At 42.6% G+C, this 23,385-nt stretch overlaps 1 protein-coding gene across 1 annotated transcript; it reads right to left on the reverse strand.

Moving 5' to 3' along the window:
* Positions 1-1,410: 1,410 nt before the first annotated feature.
* LOC132106057 (calpain-2 catalytic subunit-like) lies at positions 1,411-21,503 on the reverse strand. Its single transcript, XM_059511673.1, has 13 exons — positions 21,370-21,503; positions 20,986-21,154; positions 12,419-12,499; positions 12,248-12,333; positions 12,099-12,173; positions 3,709-3,869; positions 3,437-3,624; positions 2,883-2,894; positions 2,299-2,510; positions 2,029-2,065; positions 1,818-1,883; positions 1,677-1,734; positions 1,411-1,502 (listed from the first exon to the last, which is right to left on the reverse strand). The coding sequence occupies exons 1-13, from the start codon at positions 21,465-21,467 to the stop codon at positions 1,411-1,413; spliced, it is 1,335 nt and encodes a 444-aa protein (XP_059367656.1). The 5' UTR covers positions 21,468-21,503.
* Between the last annotated feature and the right edge of the window lie 1,882 nt (positions 21,504-23,385).

Raw genomic sequence — 23,385 nt, forward strand, 5'->3', positions numbered from 1 at the left:
CAAAGGTTTATAAATTATTTACGTTACAAATCTCAGATGAATGTTAAACAATTACAATTCACAGCATATTTAGAGGAAGAGTTTAGCCCCTTTCACACACACAGTCTTCACTGGTAAATTACCAGTAAGCTACTATTGAGAGATCATGTGTGAACAGGGGCTTTTCAAAAATCCCGGTAAATATGTTCTGGCGTTCATATCATTCTTATGGAGATGACAAGATTACTGTGAACTGTTTACAAAGCTCTGCTGCTTTTTGTTTTGTTTTCTTATAGAAATATGTGTTAGATGGACATCTTTGACCATTGGGCCTTGCAGCTTTTTCAACATGTCACACTTCTCAAAATCATCAGGTCTGCGACTATATATGTAGGCTGGTACAAGAATACATAAATACAAACTATTATGAATATTTAGAAACATGTACTGATGGATCTAAAGCTAAAGGAATATACATACTGGTGTGGGCATTGCTATTGCAGAATTCAAAGTAAACATTAGTAAAAGAATATCCATTAATTAAGTTATATCAGTGGAAGATTTTAAACCAGACAGAGTTGTATTGTATTCAGATTAAGCAGGATACAGAGTATTAATAAACAGCTAGAGATGACATTCTAATAGAAATCTACATAGCACTGCTGAACTTTGAAAAATTACAAATAGATGTGTAATTCTGTTGGATACCAGCACATACAGGAGTTCAAGGAAATGAAATAGCTGACAAATAAGTGAAAAGGCATTAAATCATAATGACAAAATAGAGATTTACCTTGGAAAAAATAAAGCCTTAATTAAAAGCAAAACTGATAACCACTGGCAAAAGATTTGGGATTCAGATAATAAAGAAAGAAAATATTACAGAATTAAAAAATTAAAACAATTAATTGTAAAAACAGAAGAGAAGAAATCATGTTTACAAGACTATGGGTAGGACACACAAGACTTAATACAGTATTTTTTATGAGTAAAGTGAACACGGACAAATGTGAGGTTTGTAAATGCAAAGGAAATGTAGAGCATGTTCTACTTAACTGTAGGAAATATACGGAAGAAAGAGAAAAACTTCAATAAAGCATTATCAAATTAGGAAGGAAATGGGATATCAAAGGTATTTTAGGAATAAATAATCCTCAGATTGAAGTTGGTAAGGTATTAATGAATCTTTGCATGAAACTCGTCTTAGAAGAACAATCAGATTATTGGTGATTAAAATACAAACTGGAGATTTGTAAGGAAACTTTGGATTGATAAAAAGCTAATAATTAACTAAACCATAAAATTGTAAAATTAAAATAAATTTAAAAGAATATTTTCAAAATGAAAGCAAAAACAAACTCTCATGGGAATTTAAAGTAAATGTTTAAGCTTTGTGAATCTCTGTATTAATCCATAATCCGTAGTATTTATTCATATGATCCAGTGGGGTAAGGATACATCTAGCAGACTGATGATGTGACGACAGGTTTCCATACTAAACCCATCGGTCTTGACATCAGTTCCTGTGTGAAATACCACAAAACATTGTAAGAACAGTAAGCACAGAATTTCAATTTCAAGGCATTCTCATTTCTTTATATATATATATATATATATATATATATATATATATATATATATATGTGTGTGTGTGTGTGTGTGTGTGTGTGTGTGTGTGTGAAAGTTTGTCTTCCTACGTTTGGAGATAACACTGTCCAGGATCTGCTTTAGTTCATACACAGACACCTCTGAGTCCTGCAGAGTGAAGACAAGATCATGTGTGATAATGACCCAGAACTGAAAATTACATTACATTAATTACATTAAAAATGACTTACATTTCCAGCAAACTGATTGAAAAGTTGTTTGAAATGTGGTTCCACATCACTATCAGATATGTATTGCTTGGAAAGAAAAAAACCTTTTAAAAATGATTGAAATATTTTATATTTTTTATTTTAAATGGTTATATATCTCTGAATTTATATAAACATCTTTCTTTTAAATAATAATAATAATACACACTATGTTTGTAAATGATGAATTCACCTTTTCCACATCTGCACTGATTTCCATATCCATCGGGCTGCAGGGAAACGAGTCAGAAACATCCATCATGCATTTGGGTGCAAAAACAAGAATGTTTAGAGTACAGTTATGATTTACTTGTCAGACAAACAGATGTTTTAGTGTAACGATCTACTCTAGGCAGAGCAAAACCTGTTCAACAGCATCCCCATGTGGTCTTAAACTGGAATTTCTTGTTTTTTCTGTTTTTTTTTTTTTTTTAGTTGAAATATAAAAACGCTCACAACAAACCTGGCAGCTGCCTCTTTCTCTGTGAAGACGCGCAGTATAAATCTTCCATTGCAATGCGGCTCGTAAGTGGAAGGGATGATGACGTATTCACCAGGAGGCAGTTTGAAGCGCTCAATCACCTCTCGCTGGTAGGTGAAGCACTTGATTTGTGCAGTGGACTGCTGATGCAGCAATACATCAGGGCCGAGATGAATGTTGTTGCGACCCTTTAACTGCAACACAAATACAAACAGATAAAATGACTTCTCAAAACTGGCAAAGTTTGTTTCATATAAATGTATTGTACAAACCCCAAAAAGGGACAAGGTGATGGAAAAACATTAAATGGAAGAAGTAATCAAGAAGTAATCTTAATGCTTTTGCGTCCAGTCGCAGAAGTTATCTTGCAAAAGTATTGTATTCCCCTGTGAATCTTTTCATTCTCTCCCTAAACATTTGCATTTCATAGAGAAATTTTGCACAAAAGTTTTCCAATAATTGTTCTTCTCATCAACTTTTTTTTTTGTCCTTTTAGGGGCTCCTTAGCATAGCATTGGTGGTGTCCAACTATTCTTATGTACAAACCATTCAGATATCATACACACCTTATCTGGAACCTGAAAAACACAAAAACAAATGATATTATTCAATGTACAATGTTCATATTATAATTAGTTGTAATAGTTAAGTCAAAGGAAAAGTGTGTTTGAAAAAACAGTTGCATTCTGGAAGTAGAATAACATACATTTTCTCCATTGAGAGTTTGTTTTATCATTATTATTAATAGTAGTAGTAGTAGTAGTAACATTTCAAGACAGATCTACCATGAGCTCGGAGGCTATTAATCAATATTTCAGCTTAATTTAAAGGAAAAAAATCTTTAGCCAAACTCCAAATGAAGAACTACACTAATCCTGAATCCTCAAGAGAATTGCTTCAAATCAAAGTTTAAAACATTGTGATTCATCTTGGAGCAGGTTGCTTAAGTTCATGGCTTTGTATTGACTTTAATATTGAAAATGAATAAGAAAAACATCTCTGAAACAAAAAAATATGGTTGCAGGGTCTGTGGTACTGCTGGTTGTGATGTTGTTTGTGGTGTTAATGGTCATGTTGCCTCTAGTACTAAGAGTATTGCTTATTGTACAGAACCAATCACCTTATAGATAGTAAAGCCAATGGCGTTCGGTTCTCGTCCAATCCGCTTGTCCTTACGAAAATCTTTCTGCATCAGACCCACTAGGATCGTGCAGCCATCCTCTCCATCATAAGGATCATCATCTTCTTCCTCCAGCTTGATTGAGGGTTGAGGGTTGAGGACAAATTGAGGGTTTGAGCAGAATGTAGCTGGAAAAAGGAACCAAAGATGGTTGATAAAAAAAGCTTTTAACTAAATTTAGTTTCAAGCACATTGTGTTTGATTTGATTTACCTTTATTTTTCTTGCAGCCCCCTGCAGTGGATCCCACCCTCCAGTCACCTTCAAACTGGCTGTAGTTCCAGCGGCTCACAGTGGCGTTTGAAAGGTCGTCTGGAGTCTGATTACAGATGTCCAACCTCGAGAACTGCTGTATGAAGTCTGAATACGCCATCCTGACAGGTCAAGGAAGATTCCTAAGTATATCTGTTACCATGTTGTCGGAAAGTCTTTTATTTCCTGCCATTTTATTTTGAAACTGTAATGATGTCATATCCTTTCCGAGCGCATCACATCCTCATTCCTGACTCCGCATTCTGTGGGATGGTGGCTCGCGTGTGCGTAACCTAATCAAAAGTAAGTTTCATCCTGCACTAAGATGCAAATATTGCCATCGGACTTGTTTAGATGTTGTATACTTTCACCTGTTTTCATGTTAAGTATATTATACCCATGGTTTGATATTTTCGTGTGTATTTCTTTAGTTAATAGGTATCACGTCAACATGTTATAAGCCTTGTTAGACTGGAGATTGTTTCCTTTACATTATTTCAGCCTTAAGCTGTATTTTCGAGTGCTATATTTCAGTTCTTATGCCCTTTAGTCCTACTGCTAAATTGTGTTTAGCCTCTGTGTCGCTGTCAGACGCACCTAGAGTGTAGTTCGACACTCCCTGGCCGTGCGCCCCTCATGTGCTGAGCTTCCCACTAGAGGGAAGCGAAGACCACCAAATCCATTTAGTATTCCTACTTTGCCTCATTAACCTTTCGTATGCCTGTATATTAGTTGTTAATGACTCTTTTCAGGTTATTTGACCAAATTATTATATTTCAGTGTTCTGATTCAATGTTTATTATTGCATTGGATATTACTGTATATCTTTGTACATATTTTTTATACTTTTGTACATTGTGATTAATATTATTTTGTTCTTTGTTTCTTTTATAGACCACACATACACCCACACATATACCAATTTGTACACCAATGCTTGTACCCAAACTACAATATTAAAGTTTGCTGGAATAATTTCTCCGTGCCCTTCTCTCTGACCGGAGCCCTGTCAAAGGAAACTGCCAGACCAGTATTATCCCCTTCAGAGTGTCCCACTCTATCACATGGTCCTTCGAGCCGGATCTGACAGCTTTCTGGAGACAATATGGAGCCAGGACAACCATCTGCAGATCCAGCAGTGCATTCTTGACCCCAGCGGGAGATACACTTACCAGCATCCCTTGCAAACTTTGAAGTTGGGTAAACACCGAGAGTCACAGTACTCCCTTCCACCGAAGCTGAGGAATTCGGAGCAGCAGCCCCAGCTCATGACATCCCATTCCCTGATCCACTTCCACTGCCATCTGTGAGAGCAGAGTCATGTCGATCCTGGGTATCTTCTCATCATAGCAGACCGAGATCTCGAGCCAGTGCTGCCTCATCAACCAAGAGGTCCATTGCAGTTGGGCTATCCGAGCTACAAAGTGCCATGTTGGAGGAACAGGTCAAGCGGATGGCATTAGCAGAAGTGCAGCGGCAGATCATGGAGCAGACGCTAGTGGACGAGCAATGTACTCTTCTGGACAAAGAAGCCAGAGACGCCCTCTATGGGAAGGAGGAACTTCTCAGAGAACAAGAATGGCATAGACGTCGACTGGAGGAGAAAGCAGAGATGGCATACAAGAATAAAGAGGCTATCACCAGGCATCAGATGTTGCGACGGCGACAGAAAGAGAAAGAGATGGAATTGGGGCAAGCAGCTCTTATCACGTCTGTCCTGAAGGAAGAAGGAATTGAGAGTACCCGTTCCTCCAGGCCCCTCAGTGAATGTGAGTACAACCCAAGGTCCTCACCAGAAGCTCAGCCTCTCCTACTCCTTTCACAAGATGGACATGGACTGCTCCATTCTACTCCATCTATTCATGTTATGCCACCAGTCTCCAGTGCAGTCATAAGTCCACCTGTCTCGACCAGTCTTACATCAGTCCACCCCGCTCCACAAGTGAGTTCTTATACTACTACTAGTGGACTCGCTCAGCCGCAGCCTACGTATCTTACCATGCTTCTTCCTCCAACAACCATCAACCCAGCTTCGCAGTTGGCTCCCAGATCAGCCGTGAGTGCTGTTACCTCATGTGCTCTGCCACTGTCAGTAGGACAGTATATGGCCCCACTTCGCCAGCCACAGATGGTCTATAGCCAAGCCCAGGTCCATTATGTGCCTCCACCCGTTACACCTCTACAGCCAGTGCTATCAGCTGCTAACACGCTGTCCTATCCTTACCCCGCCATGCCACCTTCTCCACGACAGGGCACAGCGCCTCTAGATTACAGGGCAACGCCGGGTACAGACCTCATGGAGCTCCTAGTTGCCACATCTTATGGCCTTCCTTGACCTACTCTACCTCACTTCACCTCAGGTAAAGAGTCAGACTTTGCCCAGCTCAAGATGGCTTTGGATAATCTGCTCAACCCACATGCTCACCTCACAGAGCAGTTCAAATATCAAGTCCTCCTCGATCACTTGAAACTGCCAAGCGCCTACAAGCTAGCCCAAGCCTACATGTACCATCCAAAGCCGTACACCTCAGCCCTCCAGGCTCTCCAAGATAAATATATGCAACTGCGTCAGCTCGTGCAGAGTGAGCTGGGTGGCATCTTAAACTCATCTCACGTAAAATCTGGAGATCTAGAGGCATTTGACAACTTTGCCCTCTCAGTACAAGGTCTAGCTGGCATGCTCCTCTCCCTCGAGGGTGAGAATGGCTACGAACTGCGATGCGGCTCCCACGTCGACAGGCTGCTCAGCAAACTGCCTACTAACTATCGAGATGCGTTTGTGGAGTACAGCATAAACCGAGGGATCCTGAGGACCGGCACTGATCAGACCTACACGCTTGAAGACTTCTCTGTTTGGCTTCAGTTAAAGTCACAAGCAAGCCGCATTTCATCTCGAGCAGCTCTGATGTTCCAAGACTAGCCTAAGCCAGTTAAGGGCAAAAAGAAATCCCAGGGTCCTTCATCCAACGTGTTTTACAGCACTGAGAGTCAAGCTAAGGTAGCCCCTCCAGATCCTGCTCGCAGCACAAAGTCACCCAAAGGTAAACCCAGTGTGAAGCCTTACTGCCCGTACTGCGACGCCCGTGAGCATTACCTCAGCTTATGCCCCAAATTCAAAACGCTCACTCCATCAGAGATTTTCGCCTGGATTAAAGACAGAGGCTGTTGGAGGTGTGGCAGGAACCATAAACCTGAGGCATGTACTCTCAAGAAGCCTTGTCAAGTGTGCAAACAGCAACACCTGACCGTGCTCCACGAAGTGTGTTCCCGAGAAGCTAAGAAAGTGTTAATGGTCAGTGCTGCTCCTGACACCATATAAGTTGACCGTCCTAGTCGTCCGCAGAGAGTCATGTTGAAGCTAGTTAAGGTGCGCCTGTACAATGCCGAGCACTCTCTGGAAGGTTTCGCTATTCTGGACGACGGATCAAAGAGAACCCTCATCCTTCCCTCAGCAGTCCAGCATCTCCATTTAGCATCTCCATTTATTTCCCAAATCACTCATGCGCAGATACTCCCACCTGCAAGGTCTTCCTCTGCTGAAGGTTGACAAGACCCAGCCGCTTCTGTTGATAGGCTCTGACTTTCCACATCTGCTGCTTCCCAAACAACCGGTCCGAGCAGGTCCTCCTGGGAGTCCTGTAGCTGTGCGTACTGCTCTTGGTTGGACATTGCAAGGCCCCGCCAACCTCACTGGTGAGCACTCTCACTGATACTTCACCATGTTTACTAACTCAGAGCTGCAACGGCACGTTGAACGACTGTGGGAAGTTGACATAACCCCGTATGCCAAAGCCAAGACTGTGATCCGCTCCAAAAAAGATCAGCAGGCCCTAGAACTGCTGGAACAGCGCACAGTCAAGGCAGAAGTGGATGGCGTAACAAGGTATGCTACTCCACTACTGAGGCGCAAAGCAAGCCTCACGCTCTGGGCTCCAAAGCACACATTGCTCCCACAGCTACGGAGCACAGAACGCCGTCTAGCCAAAGACACTGCTCTAGCCAACATCTACTGTCAAGAAATACAGAAACTTGAACAGTTGGGCTACGCCAAACCTCTACCTCCTGACATAGTAGACAGCTCCACAGAGTCCTGGTATCTGCCGCACCACATTGTCCACCACAACGGTAAGGCGAGGGTTGTCTAAAACTGTTCCTACCAGCACAACGGTCAAAGTCTCAACAGCCAACTGTTGCCCGGTCCGACCTTAGGTCCTACTCTCCTCGGTGTACTTCTTCGGTTCCAAGAACACAGTGTGGCTATCAGTGGTGACATCAAAGCGATGTTTCACCAAGTTCGCCTGCTACCAGAAGACAAGCCCCTTCTCCGTTTTCTCTGGAGAGGTATGAAGAGGGAGGAGGAACCAACGGTGTATGAGTGGCAGGTTTTGCCATTCAGTGGCATGTGAAGGATAACAGCAGCGGTTATGAGGACATCCTACACCTTGTGGAGACTGCCTTCTACGTCGACAACTGTTTGACCAGTGTCACAAACGCTAATGAAGCCAAGACTATTATCAACCGGATGCGTAAACTGCTCTCAGCTGGAGGCTTTGACATCAGGTAGTGGGCCAGTAACACCCCCACCATTGTTGAGCATCTTCCTTTGGAAGCGAAAGCAGCAAGCACCAAGTTGTGGCTCTCTCAGTCTCAACAAGATCCCGAAGAGCCAGCCTTAGGCCTTCGCTGGAACTGCCTTACCGATCGCCTTGGGTACCACCACAGACCAGTAGAATATTCACAGCCAACTCTGAGGAACGTCTACAAGGTGATGGCAATACAATATGATCCCCTCGGATACCTAATTCCATTCACCACACAAGCGAAGATCCTGATTCAAGACCTGTGTAGAGTGGGAGTTGGCTGGGATGAACCGATCAGATCAGAGGCTCTGCTGGATATCTGGACACAATGGGAGAGTGAACTAGTCCATCTTCCACAAGTGGAAATTCCCCGATGCTATGTCCCATCAGTAGCAGACACTGGGGCACCCAGACGAGAGGCACACATCTTCTGCGATGCCTCTGAAAGAGCCTACGGGGCCGTCGCTTACCTCTGCACCCAAGACAATCAAGGTGAAGTCCACATTGCATTTGTGATGGCTCGGTCACGAGTGAGCCCTCGCAAACAACTATCCATGCCATGCCTTGAACTGTGTGCTGCTTTAGCCGGAGCCCAGCTGGCTAAAGTCATTATGACAGAACTGTCACTCCCTTCCCAGCAAGTCACTCTCTGGACTGATGCGATGACAGTTTTAACGTGACTCAATTCCGACTTGTATCGCTACAAGGTCTTTGTAGGAACTAGAGTCGCAGAAATTCAAGAGCTCACTGAAAACTCAACCTGGCGGTATGTCCGCACCACTGACAATCCAGCCGATGACCTTACTCGCGGCAAACCCTTGCTCGAGCTCAGCCAGCTGAACCGGTGGAGCCAAGGTCCACCATTCCTCCGACAACATCCAGACTCCTGGCCAGTGCTTCAGTTAATAGAAGCCCAAGAAGCTGACGAGGATGAACTTCGGAAGACATTGTTCTGTGGAGCCACCACCTGCTCTCCGACTATGACACTCAGGTCTGATATAGACAACTGGGACAGTCTTCTCAAGGTAACCCATGAGAGCCTTCACGGGGCGGCTGATGACCATAGCAGCCCCACCATGACAGCAGCTGACATCCAAACAGCAGAGCTACATGTCCTCAGACAAGCCCAGAGTGAGTCCTTCCCTGAAGAAGTGGAAGCTCTTGCTGCTGGTAAGTCCATCTCGAGACTGAGTCGCCTGCTCATGCTTGCTCCAGAGTATAATGAAGCTGTTGGCCTGGTGAGAGTGGGAGGTAGACTACGCACAGCAGAAGATCTTGATCCAGATGCGATGCATCGTATTATCCTCGATCCCAAATCTCATGTCACGAAGCTGCTTATTAATAAATATGATAGTGAACTGCTACATCCAGGTCCCGAGCGGGTATTTGCCGAGATGAGAAGATATTGGATCCTCCGGGGAAGTGAAGTGAAAAGTGAAGTGACATTCAGCCAAGTATGGTGACCCATACTCAGAATTTGTGCTCTGCATTTAACCCATCCGAAATGCACACACACAGAGCAGTGAACACACACACACACACTGTGAGCACACACCCGGAGCAGTGGGCAGCCATTTATGCTGCGGCGCCCGGGGAGCAGTTGGGGGTTCGATGCCTTGCTCAAGGGCACCTAAGTCGTGATATTGAGGGTGGAGAGAGAACTGTACATCCACTCCCCCCACCCACAATTCCTGCTGGCCCGGGACTCGAACTCACAACCTTTCGATTGGGAGTCCGACTCTCTAACCATTAGGCCACGACTTCCCCATGGAAGAGAGTCCATCAGGCATTATCAGCACGGCTGTGTTGAATGTCACAAATGGCGCGCTACTCCAGTGGCCCCTCGGATGGCAGACTTACCCCCTGCCAGACTCCACTTATACAAGCCACCTTTCTGGTCGACTGGAGTCGATTGTTTCGGTCCCTAGAATGTCAAGGTGGGCTGGCGCACAGAAAAGAGGTGGGGTCTGATTTTCAAGTGCATGACGACAAGCTGTGTGCATCTTGACCTACTGGAGAGCATAGACACTGATGCTTTCCTGATGTCTCTCCGCCGCTTCATCGCCCGCCGCAGGAAGCCATTTGAGATCCTGGCTGACACAGGAACCAACTTCCGAGGTGGAGCTGCGGAGCTGCAAGCCAGTTTTGCCGCTTTAGAAGTTCCTCTTCAAGAACAGCTGGCCAGACAGCAAATCGAGTTCCGTTTCAACCCCCCTGGCTCTCCACACTTTGGGGGAACGTGGGAACGAGAGATCAAGTTGCTGAACCCATCGCTGAACCTGTGCTGCAAACTATGCTGATTGAAGTGGAAGGAATACTCAATGCTAAACCGCTTGGGTACCTCTGCTCCGATGCTGCGGATCCGGATCCCATCACACCAAATCTACTGTTGATGGGACGCTGCGACGCATCTCTCCCACAGGCTGTCTATGCATCTAGTGACCTTCTCAGCAGAAGAAGTTGGCGCCACAGCCAGATCTTGGCGGACCATTTCTGGTCCAACTTTATTCGTCGCCATCTCCCGGACCTTCAGAAGCGGTCGAAGTGGCACAAGGACACAGACAATCTGGCTGCTGGCCAGGTGGTGATGGTGGTTGATTTGCAGCTACCCAGAGCTCAGTGGCCCATCGGGAGAGTGGTGAAGACCTGTTCCGGTTCGGATGGACGAGTCAAGGCAGCTGAAGTTAAGATCAAGGGACAGACCTACCTACGGCCAGTCGTGCGCCTTGTGCGGCTGCCAGCCTGGGAGGATGAAGATGACGCCAACTAAGTAGACTTTCCTTTGGGATTCAAATTTATTGCTAAATTTGGGGGCGGCTATGTCGGAAAGTCTTTTATTTCCTGCCATTTTATTTTGAAACTGTAATGATGTCATATCCTTTCCGAGCGCATCACATCCTCATTCCTGACTCCGCATTCTGTGGGATGGTGGCTCGCGTGTGCGTAACCTAATCGAAAGTAAGTTTCATCCTGCACTAAGATTCAAATATTGCCATCTGACTTGTTTAGATGTTGTATACTTTCACCTGTTTTCATGTTAAGTATATTATACGCATGGTTTGATATTTTTGTGTGTATTTCTTTAGTTAATAGGTATCACGTGAACATGTTATAAGCCTTGTTAGACTGGAGATTGTTTCCTTTACATTATTTCAGCCTTAAGCTGTATTCTCGAGTGCTATATTTCAGTTCTTATGCCCTTTAGTCCTACTACTAAATTGTGTTTAGCCTCTGTGTCGCTTTCAGACGCACCTAGAGTGTAGTTCGACACTCCCTGGCAGTGCGCCCCTCATGTGCTGAGCGCATGGGGTGCAGTTGCGCCCGCTTCCACTAGAGGGAAGCAAAGACCACCAAATCCATTTAGTATTCCTACTTTGCCTCATTAAACTTTCGTATGCCTGTATATTAGTTGTTTATGAGTCTTTTCAGGTTATTTGACCAAATTATTATATTTCAGTGTTCTGATTCAATGTTTAATATTGCATTGGATATTACTGTATATCTTTGTACATATTTTTTATACTTTTGTACATTGTGATTAATATTATTTTGTTCTTTGTTTCTTTTATAGACCACACATACACCCACACATATACCTATTTGTACACCAATGCTTGTGCCAAAACTACAATATTAAAGTTTGCTGGAATAATTTCTCCGTGCCCTTCTCTCTGACCGGAGCCCTGTCAAAGGAAACCAGACCAGTATTATCCCCTTCAGAGTGTCCCACTCTATCACACATGTTGAGGGTTAAAGCTCAAGTTCTCTTACCAGAACTCTCCATCTTCAGCTGAATAAACCAGTGTAGCTTTCTCCTCAGGTTTGATGCTGTTCCACTCTGTGGAACTGAAAAGGGCATATTTTACAGGACTGTTAGGACTGATGTTGAAGGTGCAAGATCTGTTGTTCTGAAGACTCACTTGTCACTCCAAGGGCCTATCCACTCCACCCGACCCCACGGGTTCCTGATACGCACCAGCTGAACCAGACGGCCATAAGAGTGAACCTGTAGGTAAGGCGACAGTCATTAGAGCTCCTTCAGTGTTTTTTCCTATCAAATCCCTATTTATTTCTCAGTGCCGGTTTCTTACCTCCTTTGCGCCTGTGATGGAGTAGGCATGAAGCTTCACCAGCTTCAGACTCGTCTTCGTCTCTGTGTCCTGTGAACTGGACTTTTAGACATTTTTAATGATAAAAAAAATTTAAAGATTAGGATTGAACCTGTATTTCACACATGATAGCAAAATAATTAATTATTTTCTTTTGAATTTTCTTTTTGTTAGGGATGATAAATAACATAGCAGCTGTTGTATCAGCCATTAAATGTTACTTTTTAACATTATCAATATCAATCCAATAAATAAAACAGGCCGATATATAGCCAAATTTGGCCTATTGTAATGGAGGCAAGTGGATAGGTGCTGTGCAGGTAAACCTCACTCCCTTAATCTTAAGAGGCATGCTAGTTACTGCAGTCTTTAGCCTCCTTGTTAGTGTGATAGTGTAAATAGCGAAAAAAAATTGAGCAGCACATCAGCATTTTAGAATGATTTCTGAAAGATCATGTGACACTAAAGACTGGAGTAATGATGCTGAAATGGAATCACAGGTATAAATTATATTAAGATATATACAAAGGGAAAATAGTTATTTGAAATCTTTCATATTCCTTGCCTGTGTTCACATCCTGTGTTTTGTACACTTATTTTGAAATGTATTTCCCTATTGTTTCTTTGCTATTTTGTCATTAGCCCATTTCACACATACAGTCTTTAGTGGTAAACTACTGTTAAGGATCATGTGTAAACAGGAGCTTTTCAAAAAAATGCCTCTAAATTAACCAGATGGTGCTTTCCAATGCTCAAGCGCCACCGTGTTCGCATAGTGTATTTGCAGCTTTTGACTGCTGAGTGGTGCTTTAACCACAAGTTATCAAACAAATGCATCAAAGCACATTTTCACAAATAGCCGTCAGCTTTGCCTCGAAGGTGTTATATTTGATGGCTGCAGTCAGAGAATAAAGAAAGAAAAACACTGTAGTTAAAATATTTAATATTCACTAAATGAAAATTTAGTAGCCTAGTTGTGAACTGATTTTAGTTTCTTAGAATGAACAAAACAGAATAAAACACAAATATACTCTTATTCGTTACCTGTCCTTTATTTTGACAGACAACTACTTGGGGAAACAATATCTGTCTGTTTTCACAAACCACGATGGAGGCAGAGGGTTTAGTGCAAGTGAACAGTTTATTTACAAGTGGTTATGTGCCAATGATTTGATGCCAGGCAGTTACAGTTTCCAGGGCGGTAGGTGAATGTGAAATTGAATCTGATGAAGAACAGGGCTAAACGGGCTTGCCAGGTGATTCAGTCTATCGGCTTCACAGAGATATTGTAGATTTTTATGATCAGTGATTACCATAAAGGTGTGGTTAGCTCCCTCCAGCCAATTTTTCCATTCTTCTAGAGCGAGCTTGGTCGTTAACAGCTCCCTGTTCCCAATGTCGTAATTCTGCTCCGTTGGGGTCAGTTTCCTGGAATAGTAAGCACAAGGCTGGAAGGGTGGAGGCTTACTGAACTGCTGGGGTAGCACAGCTCCGACGCCAGTGGTGGAGGTGTACACTTCAACCACAAATGGGAACTCTGGATGGCGAAGGATGGGAGCCGTGCTAAAGGCATTCTTCAGGTCTTGGAATGTTTTGTGGAATGTCATCTGGATACCTTCAGGGCTGATGTTATACCCGAGGAACTGCACCGTGGAGCGATGAAACTTCTCCAGCTTTAGGAAGAGATGTTGTTGTCTGAGCTTCTGGAGGACCTGTGTCATGTGGTGGCAATGTTTGGCCAGGTTCCGGGAATAGATCAGGATGTCATTGATGTAAACTATGACTGACTTGTGGAGGAATTTCCTGAACACATTGTTCATGAAACCTTGGAAGATAGAGGGGGCGTTGGTGAGTCCATACGGCATAACACAGAACTCGTAGTGACCAGAAGGGGTGATGAAGGCTGTCTTCCATTCGTCCCCTTTGCCGATTCGAACAAGGTTATAAGTGCTCCGCAGGTCAAGATTCAAGATTTTTATTCGTCACATACAAAATTATATATAGCATATATAACCAGCAATGAAATGTGAGTCAGGAAAATATACATAAATATAGCTATGTAAGAATGAAATAAAAGTAAACAATAAAAATATAAGATTAAAATAAAAAAAGATGTATATTGTAGAATTAAATATAGAACGCATTATAATGTGCATGAAAGTAAACTGTAGTCTTAAATATTAAGATACACAGGGATGTACAATGTGCATAAGTGCATTATACTGTAGTCTTAAATATTAAGATACACAGGAATATACAAGAGGCAAATGTGCAAACAGGTTGACACTGTCAGTGTGTCAATGTGAGGTAGTGAATGATGAATATCTTACTAATAAAGTGAATATTAAGTGGAGACATGAAGATGTTAAGAGGCTGGTTTAGAGTTTATGAGCCTGATGGCCTGGGGGAAGAAACTCCTCCTGAGTCTCTTGGTTTTTGCCATCAGGCTACGGAAGCGCTTACCAGATGGCAGCAAAGTGAAAAGATTGTTACTGGGGTGGGTGAGTATTTGATGATTTTAGCAGCTCTGCTTCTGCAGCGTTTGAGGTAGATGTCCTGCAGAGAGGGGAGAGCAGACCTGGAGATGCGCTCAGCTAAGTGCACAACTCTCTGCAGGGCTTTGCAGTCTTGACTGGAGCTGTTCCCATACCACACTGAGATACACTGAGTCAATACACTTTCTATAGCCCCTGAATAGAAAGTTTTCAGGATTGCTGGTGAGACCCTGAATTTCCTCAGCTGTCGCAGATGGTACAGTCTTTGCCTGGCTTTATTAACCTGTGTTTAAATGTGTGTGTTGTCCAAGTCAGGTCCTCTGAGATGTTTACACCAAGGTACTTGAAGCTGCTCACCCTCTCCACAGGTGTCCCGCTGATCAAAAGAGGTGTATAGGGCTGCTGCTGTCTCTTCCTGAAGTCCACAATCAGTTCTTTAGTTTTGCTCACATTCAAAAAAGAGACAGTTGTCCTGGCACCATGATGTTAATTTCTCTACCTCATCCAAGTATGCGGTCTCATTGTTGTGGTGAATGAGGCCCAGAACCACAGTATCATCAGCAAATTTGATTATAGATGTGGAGCTGTGCGAAGACACGCAGTCATGTGTGTAGAGAGAGTAGAGCAGGGGACTCAGGACACAGCCCTGTGGGGCTCCTATGTTCAGGGTGATGGAGCTGGAGGTGTACTGGCCTAGTTTCACCACTTGAGGTCTGCCGGTGAGGAAATCAAGAATCCAGTTGCAGATTGAAGAATTAAGGCCGAGGTCTATGAGTTTAGAAGCTAGCTTTAAGGGGACTATAGTATTAAAAGCTGAGCTATAGTCAATAAATAGCAGCCTTACGTAGTTCCTGTTATTGCTGTCAATGTGTGTGAGAGAAGAGTGCAGGATGTGAGAGATGGCATCATCAATGGATCTGTTTGGGCGATAGGCAAACTGAAGAGGGTCCAAAGTATCCGGTATGGAGGAGCAGATGACGTTTTTAACCAGTCCCTCAAAGACCTTCATGACTATTGATGTGAGGGCAACTGGACGATAGTCATTCAGAGGGTTTATTGTTCTTAGGCACAGGAATGATGACAGATTTTTTGTATGAGGTGGGAACCCCCGATGTAGCAAGAGACTCATTAAAAATGGATGTAAACAAACCAGCGAGCTGATCAGCGCAGGACTGCAGAACACGGCCAGAAATCCCATCAGGTCCAGCTGCTTTCCTTACATTCACTCGCTTTAGAGCCCTCCGAACCTCGTCCTCCGACACGGTGATCACATGATGATCGCTGCTCTGACTGCTGCTTCCTGACGCGCTGATCCGCGGACTTGCACTGCTTAGATTGCTTTCAAAGTGGCCGTAGAAAGTGTTTAGCTCGTCAGCCAGCGACGGATCTGCTCTCACCTCTGCAGAGGATTTATGTCCAAAGGCACAGATGGTCCTTAGTCCTTGCCACATGCGTCGGGAGTCATTTAGCTGGAAATGTGACTCTATGCGTTCCCTGTATCTGTGTTTGGCAGCTCTTACTGCACGTCGGAAAGCATAGCACGATGCTTTGTACTCGCTCATGTTTCCTGACAGAAGACTGGCGTTGTAAGCAGCAGTGCATTTGTTTACTGCTGCACGGATTGGTCTGTCCACCCACGGTTTCTGACTTGAGAATGTCCTTATAGTTATTGTATCCGTAGCTTGTTCGGCTAGCGTGTTTACAAAGCCGTCAGATGAACTTGCGCGAAACATAGCCCCTCTTCCATTTGTATAAATTCCATTCCGTTAGTTCTTTGGTTGTCGGTTAATGTAGGATGTTACCCTTGTTTGTTGATATTACCTTCCCTGTGAAATTATGTGAAAAAATTAAGATTATTTTCATTGTGCGCTCTCTTTGTCCTCATTCCAGCGCATAGTCGTGACAGAATAACCAGCCACTAATTGTAAGTGGTGTGTGTTCTTCTTTTCTTCTTTTGAAAGTTTTCCTATTCCTTACGTGTATGGATCATCCCAAATTCCTCCTCCTTCTGCTGGAGCAGGGGCCACGATCTCTCGAGGACCACACAAGACTTTTTCTAGAAGTAGCACATTACACCAGCTACCCTGGTCCCGGGACTGTCTCTGCACATTCTATAACACAAGCCTCAACACCTCTTACATAGACTGGTCATCCGAGGATGGTCCTTATTGTCATGGATCACAATAAGTTATAGGCCACAACAATATATACATATACATTTTTTTAAATTATGATTTCTTGTTGTCCGAATTAGTCAGCAGTAATTCCGTTACTGTCAAATTCTAAAATGTAGTGAGTTCTGATTCATTTACTGTTTGTGTAATTTAGTATCTCAATCAGAACTGAATTGTTAATGGAGTATAACACTTCATATTCTAAGTCACAAAATATGTGCACTTGTGTCTTTAAGAATGCCATTATTGGTACTAAGGTTGATTGGGGTGCACAGGTGAAAATCTTGCTTTTGCCCTGTAAGTTAGGTTAATCTTTATTTTCATTGGTTCATATGTGTTAAGTCCCTCCCTCCCTGGAAAATATAAAATATGAGTGGTTAATATGGGAGGAGGGGGACAAGAGATGTGCAGCTGAGTAGAGAGCTGATCGGAGCGAATGTGAACGTTTGACAAAAATGAAAACATCAACAAAAACACTGACCAAGTTTACCCCTTATGTTCAGTTAATGAAGTCACAGAATTTACTGGTATTTTGAAACTGATGTGTGAATGGAACGTCATTGCCTGTGTGAACAGCACAGTTTTGTACTTACCAGTAAAGCCGGTAATATTATGTCAATTTTACTGGTATTACTGTGTGAGCGGCTATAGTCTATTTGCCTTGCTGCAAAATTTGTCTCCATAGCAACCCTTGTTAATCTCCTTGACAACTAATAACCCACGCCTGTCACTTGTAAGCCTAGGTTAACTTGTCTATATATAACCGTGTTTCCTTAGTTCACTGTGAGTTGTTGCTTAGTCTTGCGTAGCCAGCCAGCCAGACTGACGACAGTAGGCCTGGGAACCTTTGAATGCACAAGGCCTGCCCAAGAGGCCATATGACTGACAGGTAAACCAACCAATCACGTTTTATTTTATGCTTTATCATGTTTAGTTGCGTGGAAATGTCCCCACAATAACAGACTGGTGTGTAAAGCTCTTGGACATATTTGAAAGATGAATTGCTGCAAACTTTAAATATTTTGCATATTTAAAAAAAAACAGCATTCAGTTGACCCTGATAAGTAATTATTGTCACAGTTGTAAATATAAGGACTTTCTCCTTTCATGAGGGGGTTTGGCATCATAGCATCACTGTTTCCAGGTGGAACGTTAACCCTTTCGAGTCGATTAACACGGATACGCATTTTGAGTCATTTTCTCCTGATAACCCCGAAAAGAACTTAAATTACACTTTCAGTTTTAATCGTACAGATAAGAGCCATACATCAATCGAATCTGTAAAGGGTCTACTTTTTTTTGGATACAGACATAATAACAACAAAACTTTGTGCACTTATAAAATAAAGATAACAAACAAGGTGTGCTGTCTGCAGCCTTTGTCTGCGCTGATCTTCTTTTACAAACACGTAATTTAAATGAACTGTAACTCCGTGAATACTCAACGAAAATACATGAGAGAGATATCTATAGAAAGCTTGACATGTCTATTTTTAAAATAAACAATATCTAAACAATATTTCGGTGCCGCCGAAAACAGATATTCTGTGATAAAGTAATCCATATGAAAACAACGCGATGTCTGTTTTTCAAGTCTCCCTTCATTATATCTAATGTGACCACGCCCCCACGCCGAACGCGCTATTCAGATTCAAACTGAAGCGCGCGGCTTGAATACGCCCATAACAGAAGAAAAAGCAGCGAGACTGTTCTTCAAGTTCCTTTATTTTACTGTTTGCTTTGCGATGAGAGGAATAAGACATAATTCACCCCAAAAAGATGTCATGTGGTTGAGGATTTGAGAAATGGATTTCCTCAGAAAAAAAAGAATGAAGCACTTTATTCAGCAGAGATCATAAACATGAGTAAGTCTCTTTTTATTAATTTATATACTTGTACTAGTTTTCACATAACGTGTAAACATTTTACTAGTTAGACTTTTTCCAAATACTTTTTCCAAACTATAATTCCTGACTAAATGTATAATCAAGTGAAACATTATGAAGTTTCAATAACAATATACAATACTATACCATTCAAAAGCTTGATGTAAATAATATGTAACTAATAAATAACTGTAACAAATGTAAAAACATGCTTTTCTTTCAATTTATTCCCCCTAAAAACCCAGAAAAATATTCTCAGCTCTTTTCAACATTAATAATAATGATAATAATAATAACAATAAATGTTTCTTTGTAGAAAATAAGATTGTTAAAAGGATTTCTGAAGGATTGTGTGACTGGAGTAAGGATGCCAAACAATTTGTTTGAAAGTCAGCTTTGATTGTTTCTAATAAACTGTTTAACTGCTCCCCCAAGTGGATATTAAATTATGTTGTGGGATAATTAAATATATTCTAAATAAACTACAAACATAAAAGTATATAGATTTATTTTGTTCTCACATTCTTTCTTGTAACTCCTTCCTCTCAGTGGCACAGATGACTGAAAGGCTCATTATGCAGCTCATTATGCAGGCCTTTGTCTTCTCAGGTGTAAATCACAATGATATTCATGGTAGTTGACGCCTACTCGCATATGACTTTTACCAACAAAAAGTGTCTTAGAAAATGTAAATCAATATATTGTTTTCTGTGAGTGAGTAAACAAGATGATTTTCACATCATTTAGAAAGAAAAATTCTAGGCTACAAGCTCCAGTTCTCAAAAATCCCGGGAACCATTGTTCTCTATGTGTTTTTTTTTGCCTTTTTCAAGTGTTTTAACATTTTTAGTTTTTCACTAACCACGCATAATATTTTTTTTCTCAAAAACACAATCATGTACATACATGCATTTCACATATTATTATAGCCCAGTTTGTGCTGATTACAGTGAGATTAGACTTTACCCATTTAGATATTTATAAGAAACTGAAAAAAGCACAAATGTCAGGGCATGACAAAACTTCTCCAGGCCCCAAAAATACCCTTAGACTCCAGAGGGTTAAAGAATGCAATGCACACATCTCCCAGAAATCCTGTATAATTCAATGAGGATGACTTTGAAACTCCTTAAGTGTTTCCAGTTTTTTGTGCGATATGCATCAAAAGTTCAGCCAATCGTCCATTATTGAAGCCCAGGTTGCTTTGATAGCGGTCTTCGGCTACTCTGTATTGTTTGTCAGATGTTACCTTACTCTTCGCAATACCCCAATTTCTTTTAAAAGAGGATTTTGGATTTTGATTCTTTTTCTCTTTACACCTCGTGAAATGCTTCTGGTGTTTTTTTCTGGTTCAGGAGTGGCTTGGTTCTAGGAATGTGACAGCTGTAGCCCTTTTCCTGAAGACGTGTGGCGACTCTTGATGCGCTGACTCTGGCTTCAGTCCACTCACTGTGAAGCTCTCCCAAATTCTTGAAATTGTTTTTATGCATCTTTTCCTACCACACTTTTACCTTCCAGTCAACTTTCTATTAATATATTTTGATACAGCATTCTATGAACAGCCAGCCCTTTCAGCAAAGACCTACTGTGGCTTACCCTACGAGTGGAGGGTGTTGATGATTGTCTTCTGGCCAACTGTCAAGTCAGTAGTCTTTCCCATAATTTTGGTTGCATGTTCTAAACTAGCCCAAGAGGTACCCAGTATTTATACTCAAAATTAATCAAACTAATCAAGCTCAAAATGGAATATTCAAATTTTTGAGACTGATTTATTTTCCTAAGCTGTAAGTCTTAAGTCTTCTACCTTTGCCATCAGGATAAAAAAAAAAACTCTTGAAATATTTCAGTTTGTGTGCAATGAATCTACAATATAAGAAAGAGCATTTTTTAATTAAATAACTAATTTTGAGATGCACCTGTATACACTATTTCTAATTTCCTTGGATAAATAAATGATGTGAAAAGAAAGCCAAGAGAAGTGGAATGGGACTCACAGAAATGGAGCAGGCAATTAATGATCTCAGTGTCAGCGCTTTCTGCATGAGCTTAAACAGGTGTGGAGGAGCTTTGTTCAGCTTATAGCTCTCAGCGATGCCTCCAGTAAAATCCTCAAAACCCTCAGTGGCCCGGCCTCCCGTCAGAGCTTCATATGAGCCGTTTAGCCTTCAAAATACAGGAGAAATCAGCGTAACTGGTTGGTCATGTCATGGATATGTGACATGAAATGGGACTCCCAGTCTGTTTATACAAAGTGTTTTCTAGGCTGTGGTTTGGCACATTGTTTAACAAGCGTTTCAGATGACTCAGTAGATTTTGTTTTCCAGCACTACAGTACAGGTAAGTAGTAGCAGGTAAATTATGAATAAACACACACTTACTTTGCATAGGCCTTTTCCAACAGGGCGCTCCAGAACTCAGAGCCCTCGGCTGAATGAACAAAACAGCAGCTTCCCATTTCTGGTGGGTAGCCGGTCATCAATGACCCTATCTACCCATTCACCAAACTGCCAGAACTGAAGAGACGAGAACAACACCAATTCTGACATTCTCCTTTTAATTAATTATTTGAGTAATAAAGTTATAAATACTCAAATGATGTCAAAAAGTCCAAGACCACTAGTAAAAATAATACATTTTGCATTTTTATAATGTTATGAGTCCCTATCGAACAGGAATTCCTGTTGTGTCAGTGTATGAGCCTTGAGGAAACTCCTGTTTACGCTGTTACGGAAGCCTGATTTGTTCACGTTTGTGTTGCTGCACAAACCAATGGCACTCGAGCCCTCCAGAAGGGGAGGAGCCAACCGCTATATAAATTGGCTAAGAGTGGCATTTCATCAGAATGTTCCTCCTTCAGCAACAAGATCACCTCTTCACTGACTCTGCAATCAAGAAGCTGAAGAAGGAAGAATCACAACCTACAGTTCACTACCATAAAAGAGCCCTGGCAGAGGAAGGGCTCAAAGGCTGCCTTCCTCTCCCATTTCTCCTCTCTCAGCGAGCTCAGAAACAGAATTCTTTCAATTCAATTATTTTAAGCAGATTGGAATAGAATGCTGTAAAAAATGTTTCTGCAACACTGGCAGCGTCATACTAGGCAGACACAGACGGCTTTCACTGTGAGGGCATTGGGTCTGTTCCTGCTTCACTCACGGATTGCTTTCTTCAATGAGAGCGACCTCGCCCCTCATGCTCTCCAGCTTCTCCCCTCCTAACTGCCTTGGAGAAAGAAACGGCAAACTCATGGGTTGAGCGAACAGGCTTGAGTGATGGACATGGCTCTTTTCCCCTCTGATACAGATGGGAATGTGGATCCTGAACTACCATGACAATTGGCTGATTCTAGCCAGATCAGAATGGGAACTCATTACTCGCAGGTCGCTGTTGCTTAGCCACCTACAGAGACTTGGGTTTGGCCAAGAATTTTTTGCTTCCCAGAGAGCGAGTGGTCTTTCTGGGGACAATAATAGACTAAGCTCAGATGAGATCATGGATTATGTCAGAATGCTCCCCATTCAGCGGCTAGCGCTGTCATGCAGGCCAGGTACTACATGTTTACAAGGATTTCCAGAGGATGCTCGGCCTCATGGTGGCCGCTTCCTCTGCGATTTCTTTGAGACTGCTCAACATGCAGCCCCTTCAATACTGGCCACCAGGGTCAATTGTATGTCAGGGTAACCCGCCGCTGCATCAGACTTGTGGTCCCCTGGAAATCATCTCGGCTGTTCCAACCAGACGTCCCATTGGAAATGATGAAAGATGGAAGGAAGTTATGAAAGATGCCTCCAACTGGGGTTCTGAGAGCTCTGTATGAGGGCAAACTGGCATTCGGTCCTGGTCAAACCTGGAGCAGTGCTTGCACATCAACTGCCTCGAAATGTGACAGTTTTTCTGGTCCTAAAAACCTTCCTACCAGCCTTAATGGGGCACCACCACGTCCTGATCCAGACAGACAACACAACAGTGGTAGTCTATATTTATCAACAAGGCGGTCTCAGGTCACGCTCCCTTCACAGGTTGGGTCGGCGCCTCCTGTTGTGGGCTTGGAGCAAACTCATTCATGCCAAGGACTTCACATCCCCTCAAGGATTTCCAGAGGATGTTCGGTCTCATTGTGGCTGCTTCCTCTGCTATTCCTTACAGACTGCTCAACAAGTTAAATGCTGATTGCAAGGCGGCCTCAGGTCACACTCCCTCACAGGTTGGCTTGATGTCTTCTGTTGTGGGCACGGAGCAAACTCTAACTCATAGCGGTTCACCTGCCGGGCAGATTGAACCAAGGGGAAGACTTGCTGTCCACAGACAATGTATCTCTAGGAAAATGAAAAGTACATCCTCAGAATGTTCAAATGATCTGGTCTGTTTTCAGGAGGGCAGAGGTAGACCTCTTTGCC

The sequence above is a fragment of the Carassius carassius genome, chromosome 26 (genome assembly GCF_963082965.1).
Source record: "Carassius carassius chromosome 26, fCarCar2.1, whole genome shotgun sequence".
Taxonomy (NCBI): Eukaryota; Metazoa; Chordata; class Actinopteri; order Cypriniformes; family Cyprinidae; genus Carassius; species Carassius carassius.